General features: G+C 39.9%; 1 protein-coding gene across 3 annotated transcripts in view; it reads left to right on the top strand.

Moving 5' to 3' along the window:
- The window catches only part of cacna2d2a (calcium channel, voltage-dependent, alpha 2/delta subunit 2a), a 187,078-nt gene that overhangs the window by 86,448 nt on the left and 78,820 nt on the right, over window positions 1-21,810 (top strand). For all 3 annotated transcript variants that reach the window (XM_030133839.1, XM_030133837.1, XM_030133838.1), the window contains exon 4: window positions 7,898-7,957. In XM_030133839.1, the coding sequence (XP_029989699.1) occupies window positions 7,898-7,957 (60 nt within the window). The remainder of the gene's footprint in view (window positions 1-7,897; window positions 7,958-21,810) is intronic.

The following is a 21,810-nucleotide window of genomic DNA, read 5'->3' as shown; positions in this document are numbered from 1 at the left end:
ACTCACAAATGTACAAACTCATGAATATCGATAATATTCACAAAATATTGAAAATTTAATACTTGAAACTTAACAATCATGTATATAATCAACAGACTGAATACATTTTAAATTTTTTTTGTTATAATTTTTAGCGTCAAATTTGAGCTATGGTGTACAGTCGATAAAATCAGTTGTAACATTTTTTCTAAATGGTGGTATTTTAAAAAAGATAACAGTAAAACGGAGATCTTCAGCTAAAAAAATGAGCCCACTTGATAAATGATGTATACAAATGTACTTTTTCATGTTGATGTTCACTTTCTTGATCAGACCCAAGAGCGGAGACTAGGATTTTAGTCCTAGGCTAACTTGGAAATTAGATTTGTTAGTTAAAGGTTCTCAATGTGAGATTTTCCAGTGCTTGTGTATCGATCAGGTGAAGTTTGCATTGCTAACAGTCTATAGTTTTGCACACTGTTGGAATGATGGGGCAAGAGTGAGTGTGAGGGTTTTTGTACAAACCTCAGTCATCCACACAGAGGATAGTGTAGTAGTCTGCTCTTCATCAATATTATTAAACCACGAACAAACTTCAAAGTTGAGCCATGTTTCTTCTTGAACAGAAATGATCACATAATCTACTTGTTGGCCTTAACAGAAAAAAGTAAAGGTAGGAAAAAAGGAAGAAAACATAACTTGTGGCTTAATAATATTGTGGAATGAGATGAAGAGTGGACTGTCGACTCTCAGCGCCCTAGTGCTAGCGACTGGAACTTGAAATAGATGTTGTGTCTGTGTCTGCATCACTGTGAGGAATGTGTATTAATGCAAGCAATAAAAACATGTCAAACGTTTCCAAGCTTAACTGGCGTCTTCTGCACTATGTGAAGTCAGTTAAACTGTGTTGAAGTTGGTTTGTGACTGTGTTGTTAGAATTAATATGGCGTCAGAAAGGGGAGAAAGTTTGAGGGCAGCAAACTGAGACAGATGGAGAGAAATGGAGTACAGCATATGATGGTCGGATAAAACAGCAGAGCGAAGAGGAGAGATAAAAGGATGGCAAGAATGGAAGGTGGTAGCAGCGGCGGCGGAGGGGGACGGCAGCAGTGAGGGTGCGAGGAGAAGTGAAAGTGAGTTTGTCTGCGATGTTTTAAAATTCTGGAGTGGAAAGTCCCTCCATCTGTTATTGTGGGACGGTTCTGACTCAATGATTTCTATGATTGGCCTTAATCCCGGCCGAGTGGCGAAGACAGAATGAAGAGCTTAAAGCAGACTGCTCTCACTCTGACAGGCTCCACTGGCTGCTGCTGCTGCTGCTGCTGCTGCTGCTGGGGCTCACTGGTACTCTAAAACTACTGCCCCCAAATGGACAAACTGCTGCATGACACTAAAGTTTTCTGCACCTCTCCACCACACTGAGCAGCTGTTAAGACCATAGCACAGTACTGATATTTCACTCTACAGTTATATGTGGGGATTTTTTCTACCGTTACACGTCCATTTGTAGTTAAATGTCGATTCTGTAGAACTGCAACTAATAATTATTGTCATCGCCAATCAATCTTTGGGTTATTTTCACAATTCGTCGATTACTTGTTGCTCAGTAAAATGTCAAAAAATGTTGAAAAATGTTGATGAGTGTTTCCAAGAGCTCATGATGACCCCCTCAATAGTTGCTTTTCCATTGGACATCTGCGCAAAACGTCACCGATATTTACTAAATGTCTAAAAAACAGAAGTGCATAATGTCGATTTTTCCGTTAAATCCCAAATGCGATGATTTGTTTATTTACTATCGCGAGATGACACGAGAAGTCATTCCATAAACATGGTGACGAATGTAACTATGGTGTTGATTTACAGGTATATTCATTATAATTATATATTACCCCTCTATCTTGTACTAAATTTAAAAATGATTGGGTTTCCTGGTGTGTCTACACATACCGCGACATGTTTCTTCTTCTTCTTTGCTTGTTGTAACGTACGTCAGCATCTGTTTTGTTTTTTTTTTGCGCTACGCCTGAAAAGCTACCTCATGCCAGTGCAAAAACTTTCAATCATAAAATGAGACTTTTGGCGAAATTGTCATTTTTCCATTAGGTAAATTTTTATGCGCAAGTTATATTTGCGCAGTTTGAGGGTCAATGGAAAAGCAACTAATGACAAGTATGACTGCCGTGCTACTACTGAAATAAAAAAAAAAAGTAAAAATAAAGAAGCTGGAATTAGAAAAGTTACTTAAAACAATGAATCACTTTCCAGAATAGTTGACAGTGAATTTAATAGTTACAGCTAATCCATTAGTTGAATAATAAGGCGCTCTTCTGCGTTCCTCATCTTGTTTGTGATGATGAGAGGCAGGAAAACCCGTAGTAACCTGTGTCTAATTCAACAATATGGGAAGGACCCTTATAAATGTGTTCTGTATTCAAACATTTTGGATGAGCTTAGTGTCTTACTGTTGCAATTGCTCAGAGGAGCCGATCATTGTACAATTTACTAAGGGTCTTTCCTCATGATGGGAGTCTCTTTGAGAAGGTTAAGTGACCTCAGCAGAGTCATTTCACAGTCTTTTGGTCCCCAAGGTGACTGAAGCATTCCCAGATACTGAGCTGAAGGGGTCGTTTGGAACATGTTGAGTACCTCGATTTGAAGCTACAATCACACATACAGAGCGTGTCGTGTTTTCTCAAGTGCCCTCTCACTCAAACACACACATTGTAGGGCTGTTTGGAGTGTCCCTCCAGATCACACAGACAACAGTGTGGTGTGTTGAGTGCCCTTTAAGTTAATGCTCAGTGGAAAGGCCTAACAGGCTGCTGCAATCACACAGGCGGCCCAGTGTCGAGTTGGCGCTCACCACAGCATGACGCTGTCCGTCCCTGGTGTGCTGTCATTCCCCTAGAAATAACATGACTTTGAGTGATTAAACTGCTCCCCTCTGGAACAGAGCAAACCGAACAGTTATGAATATTAAAGATCCTAATCGCCACATGCTGAGCTTTTCGTTCTGTTTTTTTTTTTTTTTTTCCCTGCTGTCTTCTTACTATGTGAGTTCACAGTGAGGGGAGCACAGCTTTTTTTCCGGCAGGGTTCTTCGACAGCAGAGACATCAGCAAGCTGTTCTTCGGTTCTGCGTGCAATTACACTGTCACCTGCACCATTACGTACAATGTTTGCATACATGACAGACTTTATTGTGTATTATTTCATGCCGTTGTTTCAGACCTTGTGGAGGTACTTCACATGCAGCTATCCATTACAGAATTGTGTTTATGGTTCTTGACCTTGCCTGAAGGCTCCATGACAAATGGCACAACATGTGATGCATTTTGTGTCAAGGTTACAATGGCACTAACATTAGAGGGTCAAGCTTATGTTGCCGTCTCTCATGGTGTCTTTGTGCCTGTATTCTGTAGTGTTATTTGCTGTGTTGTGTGGGCCTGCACTGCGCTTATCTGTGCTGTACTGTGCTGATCTCACTATGCTCATCCACTGCTCTAAGCTGCTTGGGCTCCAGCCACCAGCATAGATGATATATCCCTGCCCCCTCCTTCGCACATCTCTCACTCTGATTCATTGGCTGTTTGTGTTGCCCATCCATCTGAGCCAACACAGAGGAAGGAAAGACACATGAAGACACATGGCTGTTTTTGAGCACAGGGACTGCATTAAGCTGCTAGGAAAGAGATAGGGTCCCACAGAAATGGTGGCCTACTGAGAGAGAGGGAGGACGGCTACTGCGAGACTGGCAGCTGGAGAAACAGTGGCCTGAAAAAAAGATATGTGGGCTACTCAGGGGGAGAGAAATGGATTTTATAAAAGGACAAAGTAGAGATTCATACTGACAGATTAAACCCTGAGAAAAAGACTCAGCGACGGGGTTCAAAGGGGAGCTAAATCATAGATTATGACACAGTATTGAGAATAAAAAAAGATGGCATAGTTGTTTTTTTTTTAATTGTAGGATATGGACATTATTTTTAAGCTCTCCAAAGAAACACTCCATATTAAAAAGAAATATAAATATACTATCTGTGAGTGTAGATTTAAAGGGACTGGCTTTAATTTTGAGATTAATCTCAGAACCGGCAATGCAGTAAGATTATTGTGACATTATTCTGTTTATACCTAATTGAAAAGTCTTGTTTCACCAAGAGATTACCACACTGGCGCTGCCCTTTAGCGAGGCTGACCCTCTCCAACGAAAGCCGCACAATTACTGTCTTTTGTAATGGACTCTTTGGAAATAATTTCAATGAGCTAATTAGATCCTCATTTCATTGTTTCAGTAGCCTATTGTCTCATTAGGAAATGAATAAAATCTTATCGTTGTTATTTAAGTCTTGTTCAGGTGATTAAAAGCACAAAGCGAAAAGCACAGAGACATAGAGGACTAGAAGTGATCCAGATTTTCTGCTATTATGTGTCTCAAATTGGGTTAGTGATATCACATTATGTACACACTCCAGACCATTTTCCTCGAGGAAGGTCCTTAAACGACACCCATAAGAGTCTAAAGCCAGGATTCTATGACAGGAGTGAGTATTGTGAGAGGGTGGAGCAGCACTGTGTCTGTGTGACTGTGAGGGGGAGGGTCTGCTGAGCTGAGGTGGGCGGAGCCCTATTAGAAATAGGACAGCTTCTACTATAATGAGAGTTTATGTCTTGTGTGTTTTTGGTAGATAAAAATCCTCCCATGGTAGGGGACTTGTTCCATACACTTGGCAACACAAATGAGTGAGCTCTTAGCAGGGGTCTAAATAGGGTTAGTAATTTTAGAGCCCTGGGACTTCATGGCTGATCAGACTATTCTGGGATAAGAACGAGATCTCCCCCTAGAGGCCTGGGGAAACCTAGATACCGCAACACAGGAAAAGAAAGGGAGAGAAAGCGAGGTTCACCATCGCTGCCACTTGAATGACGTTGTGTAAGAGAGGCCTGCACATAATCAGCCTCTTCAGAGAGAAACCACATCATGCACATGTATATATCATCTATTTTTATCTTTTCCACATCAGCTCCAGTGGTGTTTGATACTAGGGATGGGTATTTCAAGCAAAAATTCAGCATTCACTGGAAGCTATTCAACTATTAATCAAATCCCTGTGGACCGCAGGTGGGTTTTGGGTCACTGTTCTGTTGAAAACCAAATAATGACTCCACTAAGTACAACCAGATGGGATTGTGTGTTTTAGCAGAATAGTGTGGTAGCAAAGTTGGTGTGTGTTGTGAATTCTGAATAAATTATCAATAGTTTCACCAACAAAGCACCTTCATCTACCTATACTCGGACACCCTCATAAGAGCAGTTTGTTTCATGGTGTTTCATAGATGTTGCAAATGCAGTTGATGAGACTTTTCTATATTGAATCATCGCCATGTTATAAAGTAATGATTGGCTTGTCTGTCCATTTTTTTGAATGTGGTACCTCAGGAATAGCTTAACAGATCTTCTTGAATTATCACATAAATATTAATTTTGACTTGAGAATGAACTGAATAAAATGTAGTGACCCAACGTTAAGGTTGCTGTTATTTTAGCATAGACTGTATATAAAGATGGACACAGTGTCAGCTCCTCAAAAGTGAAGCCAAAACATGTCATTGTCCTCCTGGTGACTGCAGTGCACAGTTTATAAATCTTTCATTATATTTAACCTTTCTTAAGTGATTTATCACCATTTATTAGAATATTGTCTCTGTATTTTGTGTTTTTTCAGTGGAGATGATGTATTTTCCTATATTTAATTTACCAATCATGTCGATGTTCTTAAAAGCTCAGAGTAAATTGAAAGGTTATGTATATTAGAACAGACAAAACTGAAGAAAAAGTGACTTTTTCAGTAAAATATAGAATTAACTGAACATAAACCCAGTGTGTCCATCCACTGTCATTGATCCAGCTCCATGGGTTTTACTGGTGAATTAATGTTGTAAAAGATGACAGCGTTTCCACGTTCATTACAGAGCCTCTGAACGTCCAAATGGGTCATATCTGATGACTATGAAAACATGAAAAACTGCATTTTACGCCAACTATTTACATGTATTGATAGGATTAGTGGATCAACAGTTATTAAACAGTTTATGTCAGTAGTTAGTTTTGGTCACCAGTGGCTGTTTGGGTCTATATAGGTAAAATAGGTCTTCAGTTTTCACATCCAGTCTGTTTTATCCAGTGGTGATCTCATCAGGTACATTCATGATTGAATTGTCACCTCTTGGATCAGTGTGTTTTTTGTGTTTATCTGTCATAAAACGTGTGATTGATTCTATATCAGACATGTGGCTGGATAGAAATAAAGCGACTGGCAATAGTCACATCCCTGTATCTCTACTGACTCAAATTACACAAATTATCTTACACAAGCATCAACATGGTAGCTCCTATTACACAGGATTTTGACAGAATTTTTACACACTGAGAGGAATCAGGAGGAAGCAACATCATGGCATCACAGCCTACAGAGCCTAAAAAACAAAGTTTTAGCCATAACTGAAGAATATATTATACGTCAGTTAAGGAAGAAATTCACACAAATGTGTCACAGGATGAAATTTTTTATCCATAAGGTCACCTTTACTGTGACATAGTAAAGTTATGTATTGACACTTTTTAACATTATTCAGCACCATACACTGTAAAACAGTCACAAAGTGATGACAGATTGTTTTTTTATTAGTTTTTTACCCTCGGCCACACTGGCCACAGGGTATTGTCATCAGTTGGTCATCTGCCCATTTGTCCGTTTGACCAAAAACTTTGCCCTGCACTGATAAGTCAGGCCACTGGGGGCGGTAGTGCACCTGATAAGTCAGGGTTTTCAAGTGCACGCACATTATGTTTTAGTCAATATAGTAACTTCCGTATCATCACAAAACACACATCTTTCATCAAATTTCTTCACCACATTTGTAAATTTGGACAGACGTGGATGTAAACTGTAACTTGACTGGTTATTGTAGGCACACATCCAAAACATGGTACAACACTAATAATGATCTTATACCATAGACCAACTCATGATGTTGGTCACAAATTCTGTCCCCTCAGTTTCAGTCAGTGGGACCAAACTAAGAATGCAGTCTATGTTTGGTCATTTTTTGTGATTTCTGTCTTTTCATGTAGATTCCAGACTTTGAGTTTAGTTTGTCATCTTTATGATTGTTTAGCTTACTTTGTTTTAGCTATTTGATGATAATATTTAGACTCAGTCAGTCACTGTAAGGTTTACCACGTCCCCATTATCTCCCCAAAGTGCATCACAGAGTCAGCATGGCTGCTCCCATTAACAATGTATTTTGGTTTCACCTTGTCATAGTGCCAGGAAGTGTTGTTGCAGGATTCACAGTTTAACATACTTCAATTTCTCAAGCACAGTAAGGCAAGAAATTCTACAAGATAAGTTTTGACCAGGCTGAAACTATTTACAGTTATTTAGTGTTAATAAATAAAAACAATGGAATGAGAAGGTGTTCTATCTTGGTAGACTTATTTGAGATGATGCTTTACTGGAAGATTTTTTAATAAAATCAATTTACAAAATAATCAGCACATCTGCAATTAATTTGATTAAAATACCATAGCCACTACCAAATACAAATAGAATTTCATAATTTAGACAAAGAATGTATAACCTCTTACAGAATTACAGAAGCAAGAGGCTGCATAAAATAAAATGTCATTCACTCTTGTAAATGTGCCTTGTTGGTTGTGCGGGTGTTCGAGGGGGATGTGGTGCTCGGAATTATCCACTGAATTTATGGCAGCGCTGGCTTTTGTTGGGAACAAGGTTACATCCCCATTTGCCCTTCTGTTTGTCTGTCTCTCACACATGCAAAGATACACACAAATCAATGTCCTATTGACTTCTGACACTCATACTGGTGCTTTTGTGTCCCCTTGCAGAAACTGGCCAAGGAGGCGGAGCAGCTTCAGAGGGAACATGTATGGCAAGATGGTGTGACGGTAAAGTAGGACAACTGCTCTTCTCCCTCCTTCTCCAAGACCTCTTCCTTGTTTTTCCTTTTCTCTCTCCAGGAAACTGGTTTATCTTCCTATTTCTGTCCATTCACATCCATTTTACAATTTTCCCTTCAATGTCGCAATGTGACTTATAAATCTGTACTTAATGACAATGTGATCAGCATCACAGAGACAATGTGGCAACAAAACTATTCTATATTGTGCAGTAAAAACAACTACACACAGATGCTGTTCTTAATGCACCATTTGCACAAATACTTCTAGAAATACTTTTGGGGGTTGTTATTTTCATGGTCCTTGGTATTACCTAAGCACTTTCCATCTGTTTTGTTTTACAGGCCACAGCAAGTTGAACATTGCATTCTCTTGCATCTGACCTTTAAAACACTAGAGATCCGCTCTTGAAATCTAAAAAAAGGAGAAATGGTATCACTCTGGTTGTGTATTTGTCTGTGTGTGTTTGTAAGTTCTCGTGCTCCACTAACTCTCAAATTTGCAAACACTCAAATGCTTCACAAACATGCATGCATACTGATGTGTAGACGCGTACATACACACACACGTATATATAGCCTCACTTGACAGATACACATGCACATTCTCTACTGTCATATCCTGTGTCTCCAGGGAGACGAGCTCACTGTCATGGTACACTTCCCACAAATGGATTTTTAACCCCGCGCCTCCTGGGGGATGTTTGAGAAAAGGCTTTAACTGATTTAAAACGAATAATTATGAGCCCTACTTCCCTGCAAAGTCCATTTTTATTCATGGTTGCTTACACTCTGAAGCTTTGGTCGTAGGGTGGGGAGCTTCACCCCTCCTTCCTTTCCTGCTGGTCCGAGGGAGGGAGCTGCAGTGCAGCTGTCCCTTCATCTTAGGCCTGAGGGGGGTTGATGCCTGCCTCTCCCTGCCCGGCTCCAGTGCACCTCAATCGGATGTGTAGCCATGCAGGAAGTGGAGCCTGGGTCACGGTGACCACACACAGTGCACCTGTTCATAAGTAGCTGCATCCAATATGGCATCAATACCTCCTCAAGTGGAAAAGCCAGCACTCTCTTTAATCCACCCCACCCCACCAAATACCTGTCTCCCTCTTCTTCTCCTCGTAGTTTTTCTCTCTTTCTCCTCTGAACTTCTCTCTCTGTCTGTCCAGTTTTCAGCCTCACCCCCATCCTTCCCCTCTTCATCTCCCCTCATTCATATACCTCTTTCTTATCTCTGTATGTCTTTGATCAGGCATGAAAACAGTTGGAATATATCATATTGTTGCAGATACTGCCAATGAATTCTAATGGTGCTCCCCTATTAATAATGTATTGAAGCTGATTTCATTTGCCTTTATAATTAGACCAGGTAATGAATCTCAGCAGGGGTGAGTTTGAAACCATTAAAAAAAATCTCATAGTGGTTGGAGGAGGGAGAACAGGAGGAGGGGAAGTATATGCCACTTCCTTGGAAGAAGATTTTTCCTGTTTGTAGATTTTGTGCTTTCCTAATTTCTCTTTGGGTGAACACTCTGCTGACTGACACTCTAATTAGATTAGGGCTGCATGCTCTTTGGGCATATTAGGAGAAATGCGTCGCATCTTAAACTAGCGGGTGGAGCAGTCTGTCAAATGAAGAGAAAAGGTGTTTATGCATGAGAGACGGTGCATTTTGATAGAATTTGTGAGTGTGCTTGTGTTTGTGTGTGTGTGTGTGTGTGTCCTCAGATGTGGGCTGGGAAGGCGTAATGTGGTTGTTTTTATTTGTGGGATAATGGGTATTTATTTGTATGTGTTTATTAACGGCGGGTTCGGTACCTGGCCCAGCCCATCTGCTCACCTCGCCAAACTGATGACATCATACAAACTCAATGACACGCCTGTTCCTCATAGCGGCTGCCATCACAGCTGTTACCGTAGCAATGAGAAAACCTCTCTCTTCCTCTCTCTCTACGTTTCTCGCTGTCGCTCACACACACACAAATTCAAGCCAGTTCCTCCGGAGCCAGTTTCTGACCATCCCGACTGCTGGACATTATGGATGTCAAAATGTTCGTAATCGTAACAACTGTTGTGATGGTCGTTCAGGGTTTTAAATCCATTGGAATGAAATGGTGTGTGAAATAGACATTAAAGTGTTGGATTGATGCTGATTTCTCAAGGTCAGGTGCCCATTCCTCTGTGACACTCAACTATTGTGTTAGAAACAGAGTCATCCCAAGGCGAAACAGTCATTTCAGCTCTGCTTTGCAATTCTCTTAGGGACAAGAGAGACGGAGCCACTTCAGAGCCAAATATTAAAACCTTTCTTTTTTCACAAAATGAGAATTGGCAGCCAGAGAGCGCAGTGCTTTGAAACTCCTCTGGATAGCAGCAGCATTTCTATAGTTTCTTTCTTTTTTTTTTTTATTAATCAGGTCCTTAAAACCTTCTTTGGTCGTACAAATTTAACTTAATGTGTGTGTAAGTGTAATTTAATAGAATAATTTAAATGTTTATTTACAATTGCATTCAGTTTTTACATAAATGAAGCCAAAATAAATTCCTCTGGGTAGTATATGATCGTCATGGTGTTTGCCAGATGAAAATAGTTACCATTACAGGGGTCCATGAGGCTGCTGGCACTGTTAAAACTTCAGCACAAACAACATTCATGTAATAGTGAAAGCATTCAGCAAACAGTGTGAGAAGAGCTCGACTGATGGTGATACCAATATCAGGATGCAAAAAATCTGACAGATATGTGAGAGACTGGACGGTCTACAGGTTTGGCATCGGTGCAGCCGCTAGTACTCACTCAAGTTTATTAAATAATATAAATAATAGCCCATACCATACAAAATATATAACTAGAATTAAGAAATTTCCATTTCAATGGAAGTTTTCATATGATCACTGTTGAATATCATTTTCAAATATTTTGTGAGATCTATTGAGTTATTTTTACACTTTGTTACAATGTAATAATAGGCGTTAGTCAAATTAAACCTCTACCTTTAACCTTTAATGTTTGCTGATGATGAGTGAATATCTACCCTGTGAAATCAACTGAAGTAAAATAAAAGTAATAACAGGATAAAAAGTCTTAAAAGTCTTGAATTTTCAAATTTGCATTTAATACCTTTAAAAAATCTTTAAAAAGTAATAGATTTAATATGGTAGGTTTTAAGTTCTTTTGCCATAGAATTGTTTGCTGCATTGTGTTTAAATGTGTCTTGGAACTGTCCAAGCTGCAAAGAAAGTTAGTCTTCTCAGTTCCACCCGTTCCATCCTGACAATTTCTATTGAAATTAGGAACCGATTATCGCTAACTTTCCAGCCCTCGGTGAGAAACATTCAGCCCAACACACATGCAGTCATCAGTCATGTGTGTATTGCCTGAGAAAGCTGACTTTGGGAACTTGGGGGTAGGCAGCAGGTAGTGCGCCTTATACAGCAGCAGCAACACAAATCCACCTCCAAATGGCGTTTGGTTCTACCCCGACCCTAAAAGCAGAGGTTTTGTGGACTCTAAATACTGTAGATAAACACATGTCCTACAGTGCCATCAATGGAGCTGTTTAAATGCATGTTCCCTGATTCAAATATAGTTAGCATGTTTACATGTGGTGCTGGCTGACAAAACGGCTTGCATAACTAAAATTGGATTAGCAGTGTACATCAAGAGAGAGCTCATTTTGAAAGTGAACAAAAGCCCTTTTTATTCTTATGTTTGGCTGTGAAATGGGCATTAAATTCTGTTCTAAGTGGTCTTAAAAAGGTCTTAACCCTTGTGTTGTGTTCAGATTTTTGTTATTTAGCCAGTGTTCGTGGGTGTGGTGGACCCACTGCATTTGTGGGATTTTAATTCAACATAATCAAACAATTTTATGCTGAAATACTCAACAGATGTTTACTTCATCCCGATTACAAGCAACATAAAAACCATATGTTTAATATTTGTCTTTGCTAGATCACATTTATGAATTAAAATGCTACGTGTTTTTTATTTATTTATTTATTTATTTATTTATTTATTTATTTATTTAATAAAATGTAATATAATCAAGATATGAGGGGAAAAATTCATTAAAAATTATTACTTATCATTTCTCTTTTAATAAAAAATGAAAATGGGCCCCACAGACCCAAACACCATACAAGGGTTAAAAAGTCTTAAATTGAACTTGTAGAAACCTGTGGGAACCCTGAATAATGATTGTTGTCATCCAGATTGAACAAAATCACTACTTCTTGTCCTGCAGACAAAATGAACTTACTTTTATCCACTTAATACAGGTTTAAAAATAATCCTACCTAATATGCAAATTTCACAAAAATGCAAAATGTCTTATATGCATAATTTTGATACTAATTTCCATACCTGTTGTTTAACTGCTCTTCTTCGGTCATTAGATACAGGCTACAGGTGATGACCGCTGTCACTGAACCACAAGTGTAACACAATGGAACAGAGACACAAGATTGGATGAAAGAACGGATGGAGTTTGTGGAGATTGGAGGAAGACTTGTACTTTCCATCAGATTGTGATGTGGCAGCTGCTGTACGTTTGAAATGCATTAGTGCTAATAGCTGTGCCATTAGGGGAGAGAGGCACTCTGTTGATGGGTTGCTATGATGAAACCAAGGAGAGGTGGTGACAAAGAGAGGCATGGTGGAGAGAGGTGCGAGAGAGAGAAAGCAAGTGAGGGAAGAAGGTATAAGAGACAGAGAAAACGGGAAACGGGAGATGGAGCCATCTTCCAGGCCATTTACTGCAATCATCACTCTCTAATCAATCAAGCCTTTCATCATAGGACAACACAATCTCTCTTTTTCTTTTTCTTCTTCTCCCTCTGCCTTTTTTTCTCTTTATATCCACTCAGCCACCCACTCTCATACATAACACAGTGGTATTCATATGACCTCTTTCTTAGTCGCACACATGCATGTTGATCTGTGCCTTTGTGATATATTCATATTGATATTCATTCAATTCCCTGTCAGTGTTCACAAATCCCATCCTTATACATTAGTTCTAAATAATCTTTAACATATTCCTTAGTTTAGATGGTATAATCGGCGGGAGTTGCGTTTAGCCTGTATGGAGCTACACTTCCCACCTTAAGGTCACAGTCCTGTAGGTCTCTTCTGAAGTGTAACATGACCTTAAGTGCTAGGGGCGAGGGTTGCAAGGGTTTGTTCACTTGACCAAGCTCAGCTCTGTTCATAATGCCTCTATTTGAGATAATTGGCCCTTCAGAGGAAATGAGAGAGAATCATTGTTGCTACTTTCAGCCCAGCCCTCGAAGCTACCAGCCCCATTAGCCACAGAATACATTAGTCTTATGAGGACTATCTTGGACAGATTCAAATCGGGTAAAATAGAAAGAAATGGAGGGATACCTCACTTTGGCCAGGCTTAATACCTGTGTACCCCTAATGTGGAAATTGCAATGCATTTGCCTCTTTTGGTCTTTTTGAAGTATCACTGTACCTGTTTTCAACCATCTGTTTATCAAACCATATAAATTTTGTATTTCAGAGCAAGTCTTAGACCTGAAATGTGTACTTTCTCCCTTCCCCTGGTTTTGTAAATTGACTTAAGCTTGTAGCAAAATGCAGAATAACTTGGAAGCATCATTGCAAAAAGCATCATTTGCAAAAAAAAAAAAAAAAATGCGCAGCAATTTTGTATTTCACATAAACTAACCATCATGTGCTGGTTTTGCTTGCTTTGTAATCCTTGAATTGCATATGAGTCCCACATTTTGAAAGTTAGATTCAGACCTTCTGAAGCAAAGTTAAAAAAAAATAAATAAATAAATAAGATTTGGTCTACCATCTTGTGTCAGCACCACAACAACCAAAACGCAAAGAATTTCCATAGTCCAAGGAAGGGGAGGTGGCAATACGGCAATGTGAGCCCTTTTCAAATGCACAGTGCTTATTTCAAACACTGATAAGCATAGCCACATTGTATAATCACAAATAAACTGCATCTATTTTCATTGTGAGCATTTTTTCAGTTCCTTATGGCTGGGCCGAGACAGAGTGCTCGCAGCCTGCCGAGCACGTAATGGAACTCATAAACAGTGTTATCACTGAATCCTGAGCCATGAACGGACTTCCATCTGCTCGCCACTGGAAGGGAAAATATGAGGAGGGGTATGTGCAGAGAAATTCCAACACAGTGTACAATTTAGCAGAATCTCCTTCCTATGAAATGTATCTGATGGTGTGGGTGCCTCTGCAGAAACTGGACCAACACTTTACTTAACACTGAAATGCAGCCATAATGGTTGGTAAGACATTCCAACAAAAAGGAAGCAGGAAAGGGTGGGAAGTCTGGTGGTCTTTGTAGACAGTCTCAATGTGGCATACATATATAATCTGCTTTTTATTAGAATCATAAAGGTCATGTCATTAAATAATAAATAATGTTAGTCCAACGCATTTACTCCATTGAATTTTACAGAAAGTGTTTCCTTTTGGGATGTTTGTAGTCTTAATGTTTCTTGAATAGATCTATTTAGATGTGTTTATTCTGATGCTGTAGTGTTTGGTCAGTCTACTATAACCTGCAGGAGTCTGTGTAGTAGGTTTTTATGCAGACATTCAAATATGCTATGAGGTTTTATGTAGAAGCTTTCAGTGGTGGAAAACAAGTAAAAGAAATAAAAAATTATGCTGTTTGGACAATGGAGAATATTTTAAATTATAAAATCCCAATGGACCCCCAGACTATCTACCTTGGTCTAATACTTGATGATGTAATTAAAAGAGAAGACACTTACTTATTTAAAATTTTAATTCTTGCCTTCAAAAAGGTAGTCACAAGGAACTGGTTAAAAAGTGACCCTCTTCGACCACAACAATGGCTGGACATTATAGAGGAAACATATACCATGGAAAAATTAGCATTTCATCTGAGGATTAAGATGGGAACTTTTAAGCGAAGATGCGAGAAATGGACCATATTCAAGGACAGTAATTCTTGATATCAGATCAGGTACGAAAAAACAGTCGAATACATCAGGAACAGCATCCCCCTTGTTTAATTGTGGGAGTTTCTTTTTTTTGTTGTTGTTTCTGCACTGTAATATTTAAAATATTAAAATAAAAAGTAAAAAAAAAAAAAAAAAAAAAAAAGAAATAAAAAATGTTTTTATCTCAAAGCTGTAGTTGGACAGATCATTATTTTTTACATCCCATCAAAATAATGTATTGTGGAAGTAGTATCTTTAAAGTGACATTATAATTTCATAAGTAGGTTAACTCACATTATTGTCCCCACAGGGACATCCAGGTTCTATATTTTACCAATCCAAAATACACACACAGTGCTTAGCATTAGCATTAGCATTAGCACATATCACACATAGCAGTGAGATGCCATTGAAGGTGACTGGGGCCCAACTCCATGTCTTCATTAGTACTGTGGTCAGGGACAGTGACAGGAGAATTCACCTATATATGCATGTTTATAAGCACCTGGAGGAAACCCACATAAAGAAAAGCTAAACTGAACACAGAAAGGCTCCCTGCTGTGAGCTGGAAGTGCTTACCACAGTGCCACCACAGCGCCCATACATTTCAAAACTAAAAAAAGAAAGACTGCAGTAAATAAACATTTTTTTTTAGATTGCTCTCCTCCCAAAGGAAGGGATTTTTGTCTTGATAATGAGTCTGGGTTAATTAATCTGTACTTATCAATTAGTATTTTGTCAATACAGGCTGCACCTTAAATTCCTTTTTGGACTGAAGCTGCCTTCTCTCCATTTTCTCTTCCATGTCCTGGTCCTGTATCGTGTATGATGGGAGTCTCACTTCACTTTCTATCAGCTGCTGTTCTGCATATAGCTTTGATCAGGCTTTCGGTTGCTGTGGTGACCCAGCAGTTTGGTAATTTCAGCTTCTTGATTGCAGGCCACTGTAATTTGTTTAAGGAGCGCTCTCCAAGGTAGAAATGTGCTCTTTCTCTTTTTTTTCCTTCCCCGCTCAGGCTCTTTTCTCTTTACCCCCCGTCTGCGGCTTTTTTCCACTTTTCACTCCTAATGTTTCTCTGTGGCTCAAGAGAGACCTCTTGAAAACTCATGCTGTTCAACACTCAAGTAGGCCGACTCAGACAGCAAGGAAATCATATTTGTTTCTCCAATCAGATCTCTTAAGACAGAATGGACTGACCATTATCCATGTTGTTCTCCATAGTTCTGTGCTAGCAATAGGATGGATTAAATGAAATTATGGGTAAGTGCAATATCTAAATTGCAGACGCTGCAGTTTTTGATAAAGGTAACATGGGTTGCAGCATAGCATTATAAATGACACAGTGGACTGCAGACCATATTTTACATATGTAAATAGTAGAGACCCCAGCAAAAACACATAATCAGTTTTTTAGTCAAATGCATTGCCAAAGGACTAGTCTCACAGTTTATCACTCACACTATTGCAATAACCATCAAAATACCTGCAGTACATTTTTTTGCATATTACATATTTTTGCATATATTCAGCACCTGTATCTGTCTGGATTTGACATAATTGTGTACTGTGGCTGCAATGCAAAAGACAATCTGAATTGAACATCCAGAGCCACATTTTCATCTCCAAATATGACTTGGATCTGATTGAATAGGAGTCTGGAAGCAGGTAATGAAAATGCTTCGATGAAAAAAAAATACACAGTGGTAAACCTGAGTGAAAAGTTCAGGTGTGTCAGTAAGCCTCTAGTCTGAAGGAGTTTGATGAACTGTGATGCAGTATGCTAGCCAGAAGGGAGTGTTGAGAAAGTGGCCCCCATGTCTAAATCCCACTGATCGATCCCTCTGCCTCACAGAAGATGGGAATCAATAGTCAGAGAGAAATCCAGCAAGACACACTGCAGACCTTGATTTTTCCATTTCAACACATGACCAACAGCCATGAAATGTTATTTTAAAAGGTAAACCTGCTCCTCTCTTGCTCTCTAGTCAGAACCTGGTCATGAAAACAAAAGTAAAAATACATTCATGTCAAAAATCAGACCACAGTTTTCTGTATTTGAACTTATAATTCAGACATATGGAGTATTAAAGCTAAAAAAAAAGTCATTTTCCTCAACTGTTTTATGTCTTTATCATGGATTTGCCTCTAAAAATGAGGCTTAAAAGAGAAGGGGAATAAAATGCAGTAATGGGTCCATAATGGTGCATAATGGTTCATGATCTGCACTTTAAACCCTGAGGCCACCTAGGTTTACTGCAGCCCAGACAGTTTTCAGCCATTTAATGAATGCTGTCCAAGTAATGATATATTGAATAATCATAAAAATAATCACCAGCCACATCATTAAATTGCTGTGTTTATTGTGTTAAAATGGATGTCTGCAAAAACAACACATCTTTCATCTGAGGCTTCCTTCCTTCTGAGCTGTTTCAGGGTGTGCCAAGGTGTTCCAGTGAGAGTGATGTGTGAGTGTCCAGGTTGTCATTTTGTGTGATGTGACAGGCTGGTTATGAGGCGGAGGACAAATGCCTTCCTGGGTTTTAGTGTTTGCTTGGTGTAGTCTGTCCCTGCTGTCCTTGGTGCCTGTCTGCAGATAACTTAAAACAGGCTTCCCTTTGTCATCTGAATGTTCAAATCATTGTGAGGGACAGCGAGGCATCTGATGGAAATGATTACGGGGTCGAAAATAACAGGTTTCCTTTGACCGGTGCTGATTGTTGATTGGCCACTCTCAGTCAGCCTGTAAAGAGGGGGTGGTGACTTTTCAGGACTCCATGGACTAGCAGTGGTAAAATGGCTGAAAAACGTGAGTGAAAAAAGCTATATCCAACCCAAGAATAAAGAAACCTGGAAACATTTCTGTCAGATAAATGGAGGTCCAGTCTCATACTAAGCAGGTGATTGGACAAGTCTGGATTCAATACTGGCTTATTTGTGATTGGTCACCGTGGTTATGGATGCGCTGAAGGCGTGGACAGGTTAGATGTGGATAATTACGTTTGCTTTATCAAATCATTCTGGATTCCAATGATAGCATTATATTGCCATGCCCTGTTTATCTTATTTGTCTTTATTTGTTGTTACAGCATCTCTTTCCTGCTTCCCCTCTGATGATCAGATTGGGGGCTTGTTTGGGAGGTGTTGGCATGCGTGTGTCATGTTGGATAGGCTTTTTATCTGGCACTGTGTCCATGCAGTGTGGTGATGCTATCAGCATTAAAACCTGCTCCTCAATGGAGCCCTGTCAGCCAACAATGGAGAGCAGCATTACCCAGAGTGCAGCAGGACAAAGCCTTCTTTCCTTATCACTGGATTGGAATATTCACAGAGTGATTTAACTGCTTTTACCAAGGGGAAGAGTCAGGCTCTGAAAGAAAGAGACAGCGTAGCAAAGAGGGGAATGAGAGAGGGGTGGGGAAAAGGGAGGAAAGAAAAAGAAAATAGGAATCTGTAACCTGCAGGATGTTTACAAAGAGAGATTTACAGAGCACAAATTGCAGATCCATGTGTTAAATTGGGGGCACGATACACAACCATGAAATAACTACGTTCCTAAGTTCCGTATTTACAGTCCGGATTCTTTCTTTCCATCATTTGTTTCCCCTTATCTTTAGTCAATGTGTTGGTTTGCTGCCCATCTTTGCCCGTCTTTGAAGTGAGTGTGCAGTTATAGGAGGCATGCAGCTTCGTCTGAAGAGAGCAAGACATTGATGAGATGTGCATGGAGAATGTCATTCACTTTGCTGAATTTGCACTGTGTATTGGAGCTTTAATCTGGGGGCACATTTGTTTATTGGCATACAAATGAACATCTGCATGGAGCTATGCTTGGACGCCATGGTCTCAGCAGCTCCCTAATCGTTTAAAAGCCTGGAGATGCAGAGCATGCCAATGAGAGAGAGAGAGAGAGAGAGAGAGAGAGGGAGGCAGCCGCGCCCAAGGCCGCCGTCATGCACGCCTTTATCTGAGTTTCACTCTGGCTCAATAACTCTCGCTCACTCTCTCTTTCTTCCAGGCCAACAGTTTAATTTCCAGTTTGCTGGTTGACTCTTTATTGACTTGACATTATAAAGAGCCAATTTAATAACCTTTAGTAGTTAAGACAACAACCATATTTTTCAGACCAGACACTTCAGACAACATTTATTTGTATAGTGATGTGGCGGCGCATTAGATGGCCTCTGCCAGGAAGAAGGTGCCTTGGGAGGAAAAGTTAAATATAAAGAAAAGATACTTAAAATATATATTGTTTGTCAGCATTTATGATTCTATGTCATTCTGAAATTCTGACATTTTCTGTTCTATTCTTGCTTTTCAGTTTCAAGGTAATAACATCTATTTCTTACTTTTTTTATTCTTCTATTGCAACGATTATCTGTATATGAATAATGATCATAATGATTAATAGGCAGCATGTATCTTCGGCTGGCTGTACAGACAGGAGAATTAATACTAAGAGGTGTCTGATTATTTTCTGATGTTGATTAAGATGTTTGCTAGTGGTGAGTGTATATTTTCAGCTGCTGCTATGATGTGCTATCATCTTGATTCCCTTAATTAAGTTCAGTTCATTAAAAAAAAAAGTGAATTATTTTTTCATATGTACATTGATGTTCATATTACTGTGGATATGACGAAAAGGACACCGCCACAGAACATGGTTTTCATAATTTATTCACAGACAACCCAAGCACCTCAGGATCAAAGTGGCTAAAGGGCTTTTAGATCTCGCAGGAATGTCTACACATCTATGATTAATTTACTGATGTTCAGAATCACACTTCATAAGCTCACCTTTTCACACTCACATGGTGAGCCTTATAAAATAAAGGAAAATGAGCTGAGCAAATTAGTTGGTGTACTGTGATTTCATTTTGACGTTTCTCCTTTTAGCATGAATGCCCTTGTGTATATTTTTCCTTTCCGTTTCATTATCCAGGTGAAATTGCTTGTCCGTCATTTCTTACTTAACATACATAAATTTTATTGCATTTGTGTGTCGTGTGTAAAAGCCTGTTCTATTGCATTCCCCTCTTACTGGAGAGGTTTTACCACGTACTATGGCGAAGTGTTTATCTGGCTACATGATGATAAATCTACATGAGAGGGGATACAGAGACAGTGTGGAAATAGAGAGACAAATAGGTAGAGACAAGTGGAGAGATTGGAGTGGAGGAGATAAGAAAAGAGGTTGAATGTATATCTCCATAACAGATTCACTGCAAACTTAGAACTGCGTTTTCACAACAAGTGAGGTCTGAGGGGTGTGTTTGTGCGTGTGTGAGCGTGTGTGAGCGTGGTTGTGTGTGTGTGTGTGTGTGTGTGTGTGTGTGTGTGTGTGTGTGTGTGTGTGTGTGTGTGTGTGGTGGCTGATGTGCATGGGTTAATGAAGAGCAGTAAATGAAATCCTTTATTGTTTTTGATATAATGTCAGCTTCCATTAGGAAAACCGGTGCTAGGAATGATTGCTAGACTATCGGGGCCAGGAAAGAGGTGGAGTGTGTGTATTGTGTGTGTATGAAAGATGGTGTGTGTGTATGTTACTGCATATCCCAGGGCACAGCAGAGGCACTGAGTGTGTTCTGTAATTATAAAATCATTAGCAGGTGTCCAGAGGAGATATGAATATGACTGTAATCTGTCCCCACCCATGATGGAGTGCTTGTCTCACACTCAAATGTCAACCTGTCTCAGCCAGCCCATTGAGAGGCTCAGGCTGAAATTCAGAAGATTTAGTCCCAGTGACCACACTCCGTCATAGCATGTACTGTAACCTTATGTGCAACAGCTCATTTATCAATCAAGAAATCTTTTCAAGGTGCTCTACATACACGATGAAATGTCTTTGGGATCAAAGGCATTGACCGAAATGTTCATCTTCATGGCTATGATTCAGTGCTACCTACAAGATGACACAAATGACATTGAGCAGATCCTTGGACACATTAAACGAGACAGAAATGACATGAAAACATGTTGGCAGAAGAACAACCAGACTGGCAGGGGTACAGACAAGCAAGACATAGACAGGCATGTTTTTGGGCAGACATAAAAACCGTGCAGACATTGTTGTCTCATCGAGGAGACAAAGTCACATTGTAATCTAGAGCAGAGGGGCGGTTTCTATAGCAACAGTAGGCATCTAACCTACGAGCCGCTGCTTTTGCTGAAATCTGAAATTGGCGAGAAGGGACTGGTATTGAGGATAGAGAGATTGGGAAAGATGAAGATAAGACAGGGGCAAGGAGGAGAAGGAGGAGAGATTGGGTAAAAGGAGGAGAGGGGAAGCAGATCGAGATAAGGGTGAGGGGGGTGGGGTGGAGGGGTGAGTGAAGAAAGATTGATGTAAGGGAGGGGCTGGCGATCATCACCTGACCTCAGTGTTTGTCTCCTGTTTGGAATTTGTTGGTCCACTCAGCATGATAGATTTAATTTACTGATAGCACTTTGTGTCAGTGGGAATTTGTCAGACTTTGTGTGTTTGTGTGTGCTTATCTGGTGTATGAGCCTTTCACTCAGAATGTGCACATACTGTATATGTGGGATCATCAGCATGCGTCAAGGTATTGCATATGCATGCATATGTGTTGGCTAGGTGCAGAGACTGATGATTGCAGGATAATTGTTGGCTTGGTGTTGTATCAGATGTGTGTTTAACCCAGTCTCTGATCCCATAGAGACCTGTGACCAGCAGCAGCAGATGGCCGTGTTACCCTGGGGCTGCACACAGGGTCATGGTGGCCTAGGCTTCGTCCACATGGAGCCACCGCCTCTGTGCCTCTGTGCCTGTGTGGTAGTATGGTGTGTGTAAGCAGAGGTGGTTGCACCCATGCGAGAGATTTCTATAGGTGTAGAGTAGGTGCTCTTGTGATCATGCT

The sequence above is a fragment of the Sphaeramia orbicularis genome, chromosome 5 (genome assembly GCF_902148855.1).
Source record: "Sphaeramia orbicularis chromosome 5, fSphaOr1.1, whole genome shotgun sequence".
Classification (NCBI taxonomy): Eukaryota; Metazoa; Chordata; class Actinopteri; order Kurtiformes; family Apogonidae; genus Sphaeramia; species Sphaeramia orbicularis.
The sequence above is the reverse complement of the archived record's forward strand: the minus strand, read 5'-3'. Positions and strand labels throughout refer to the sequence as shown.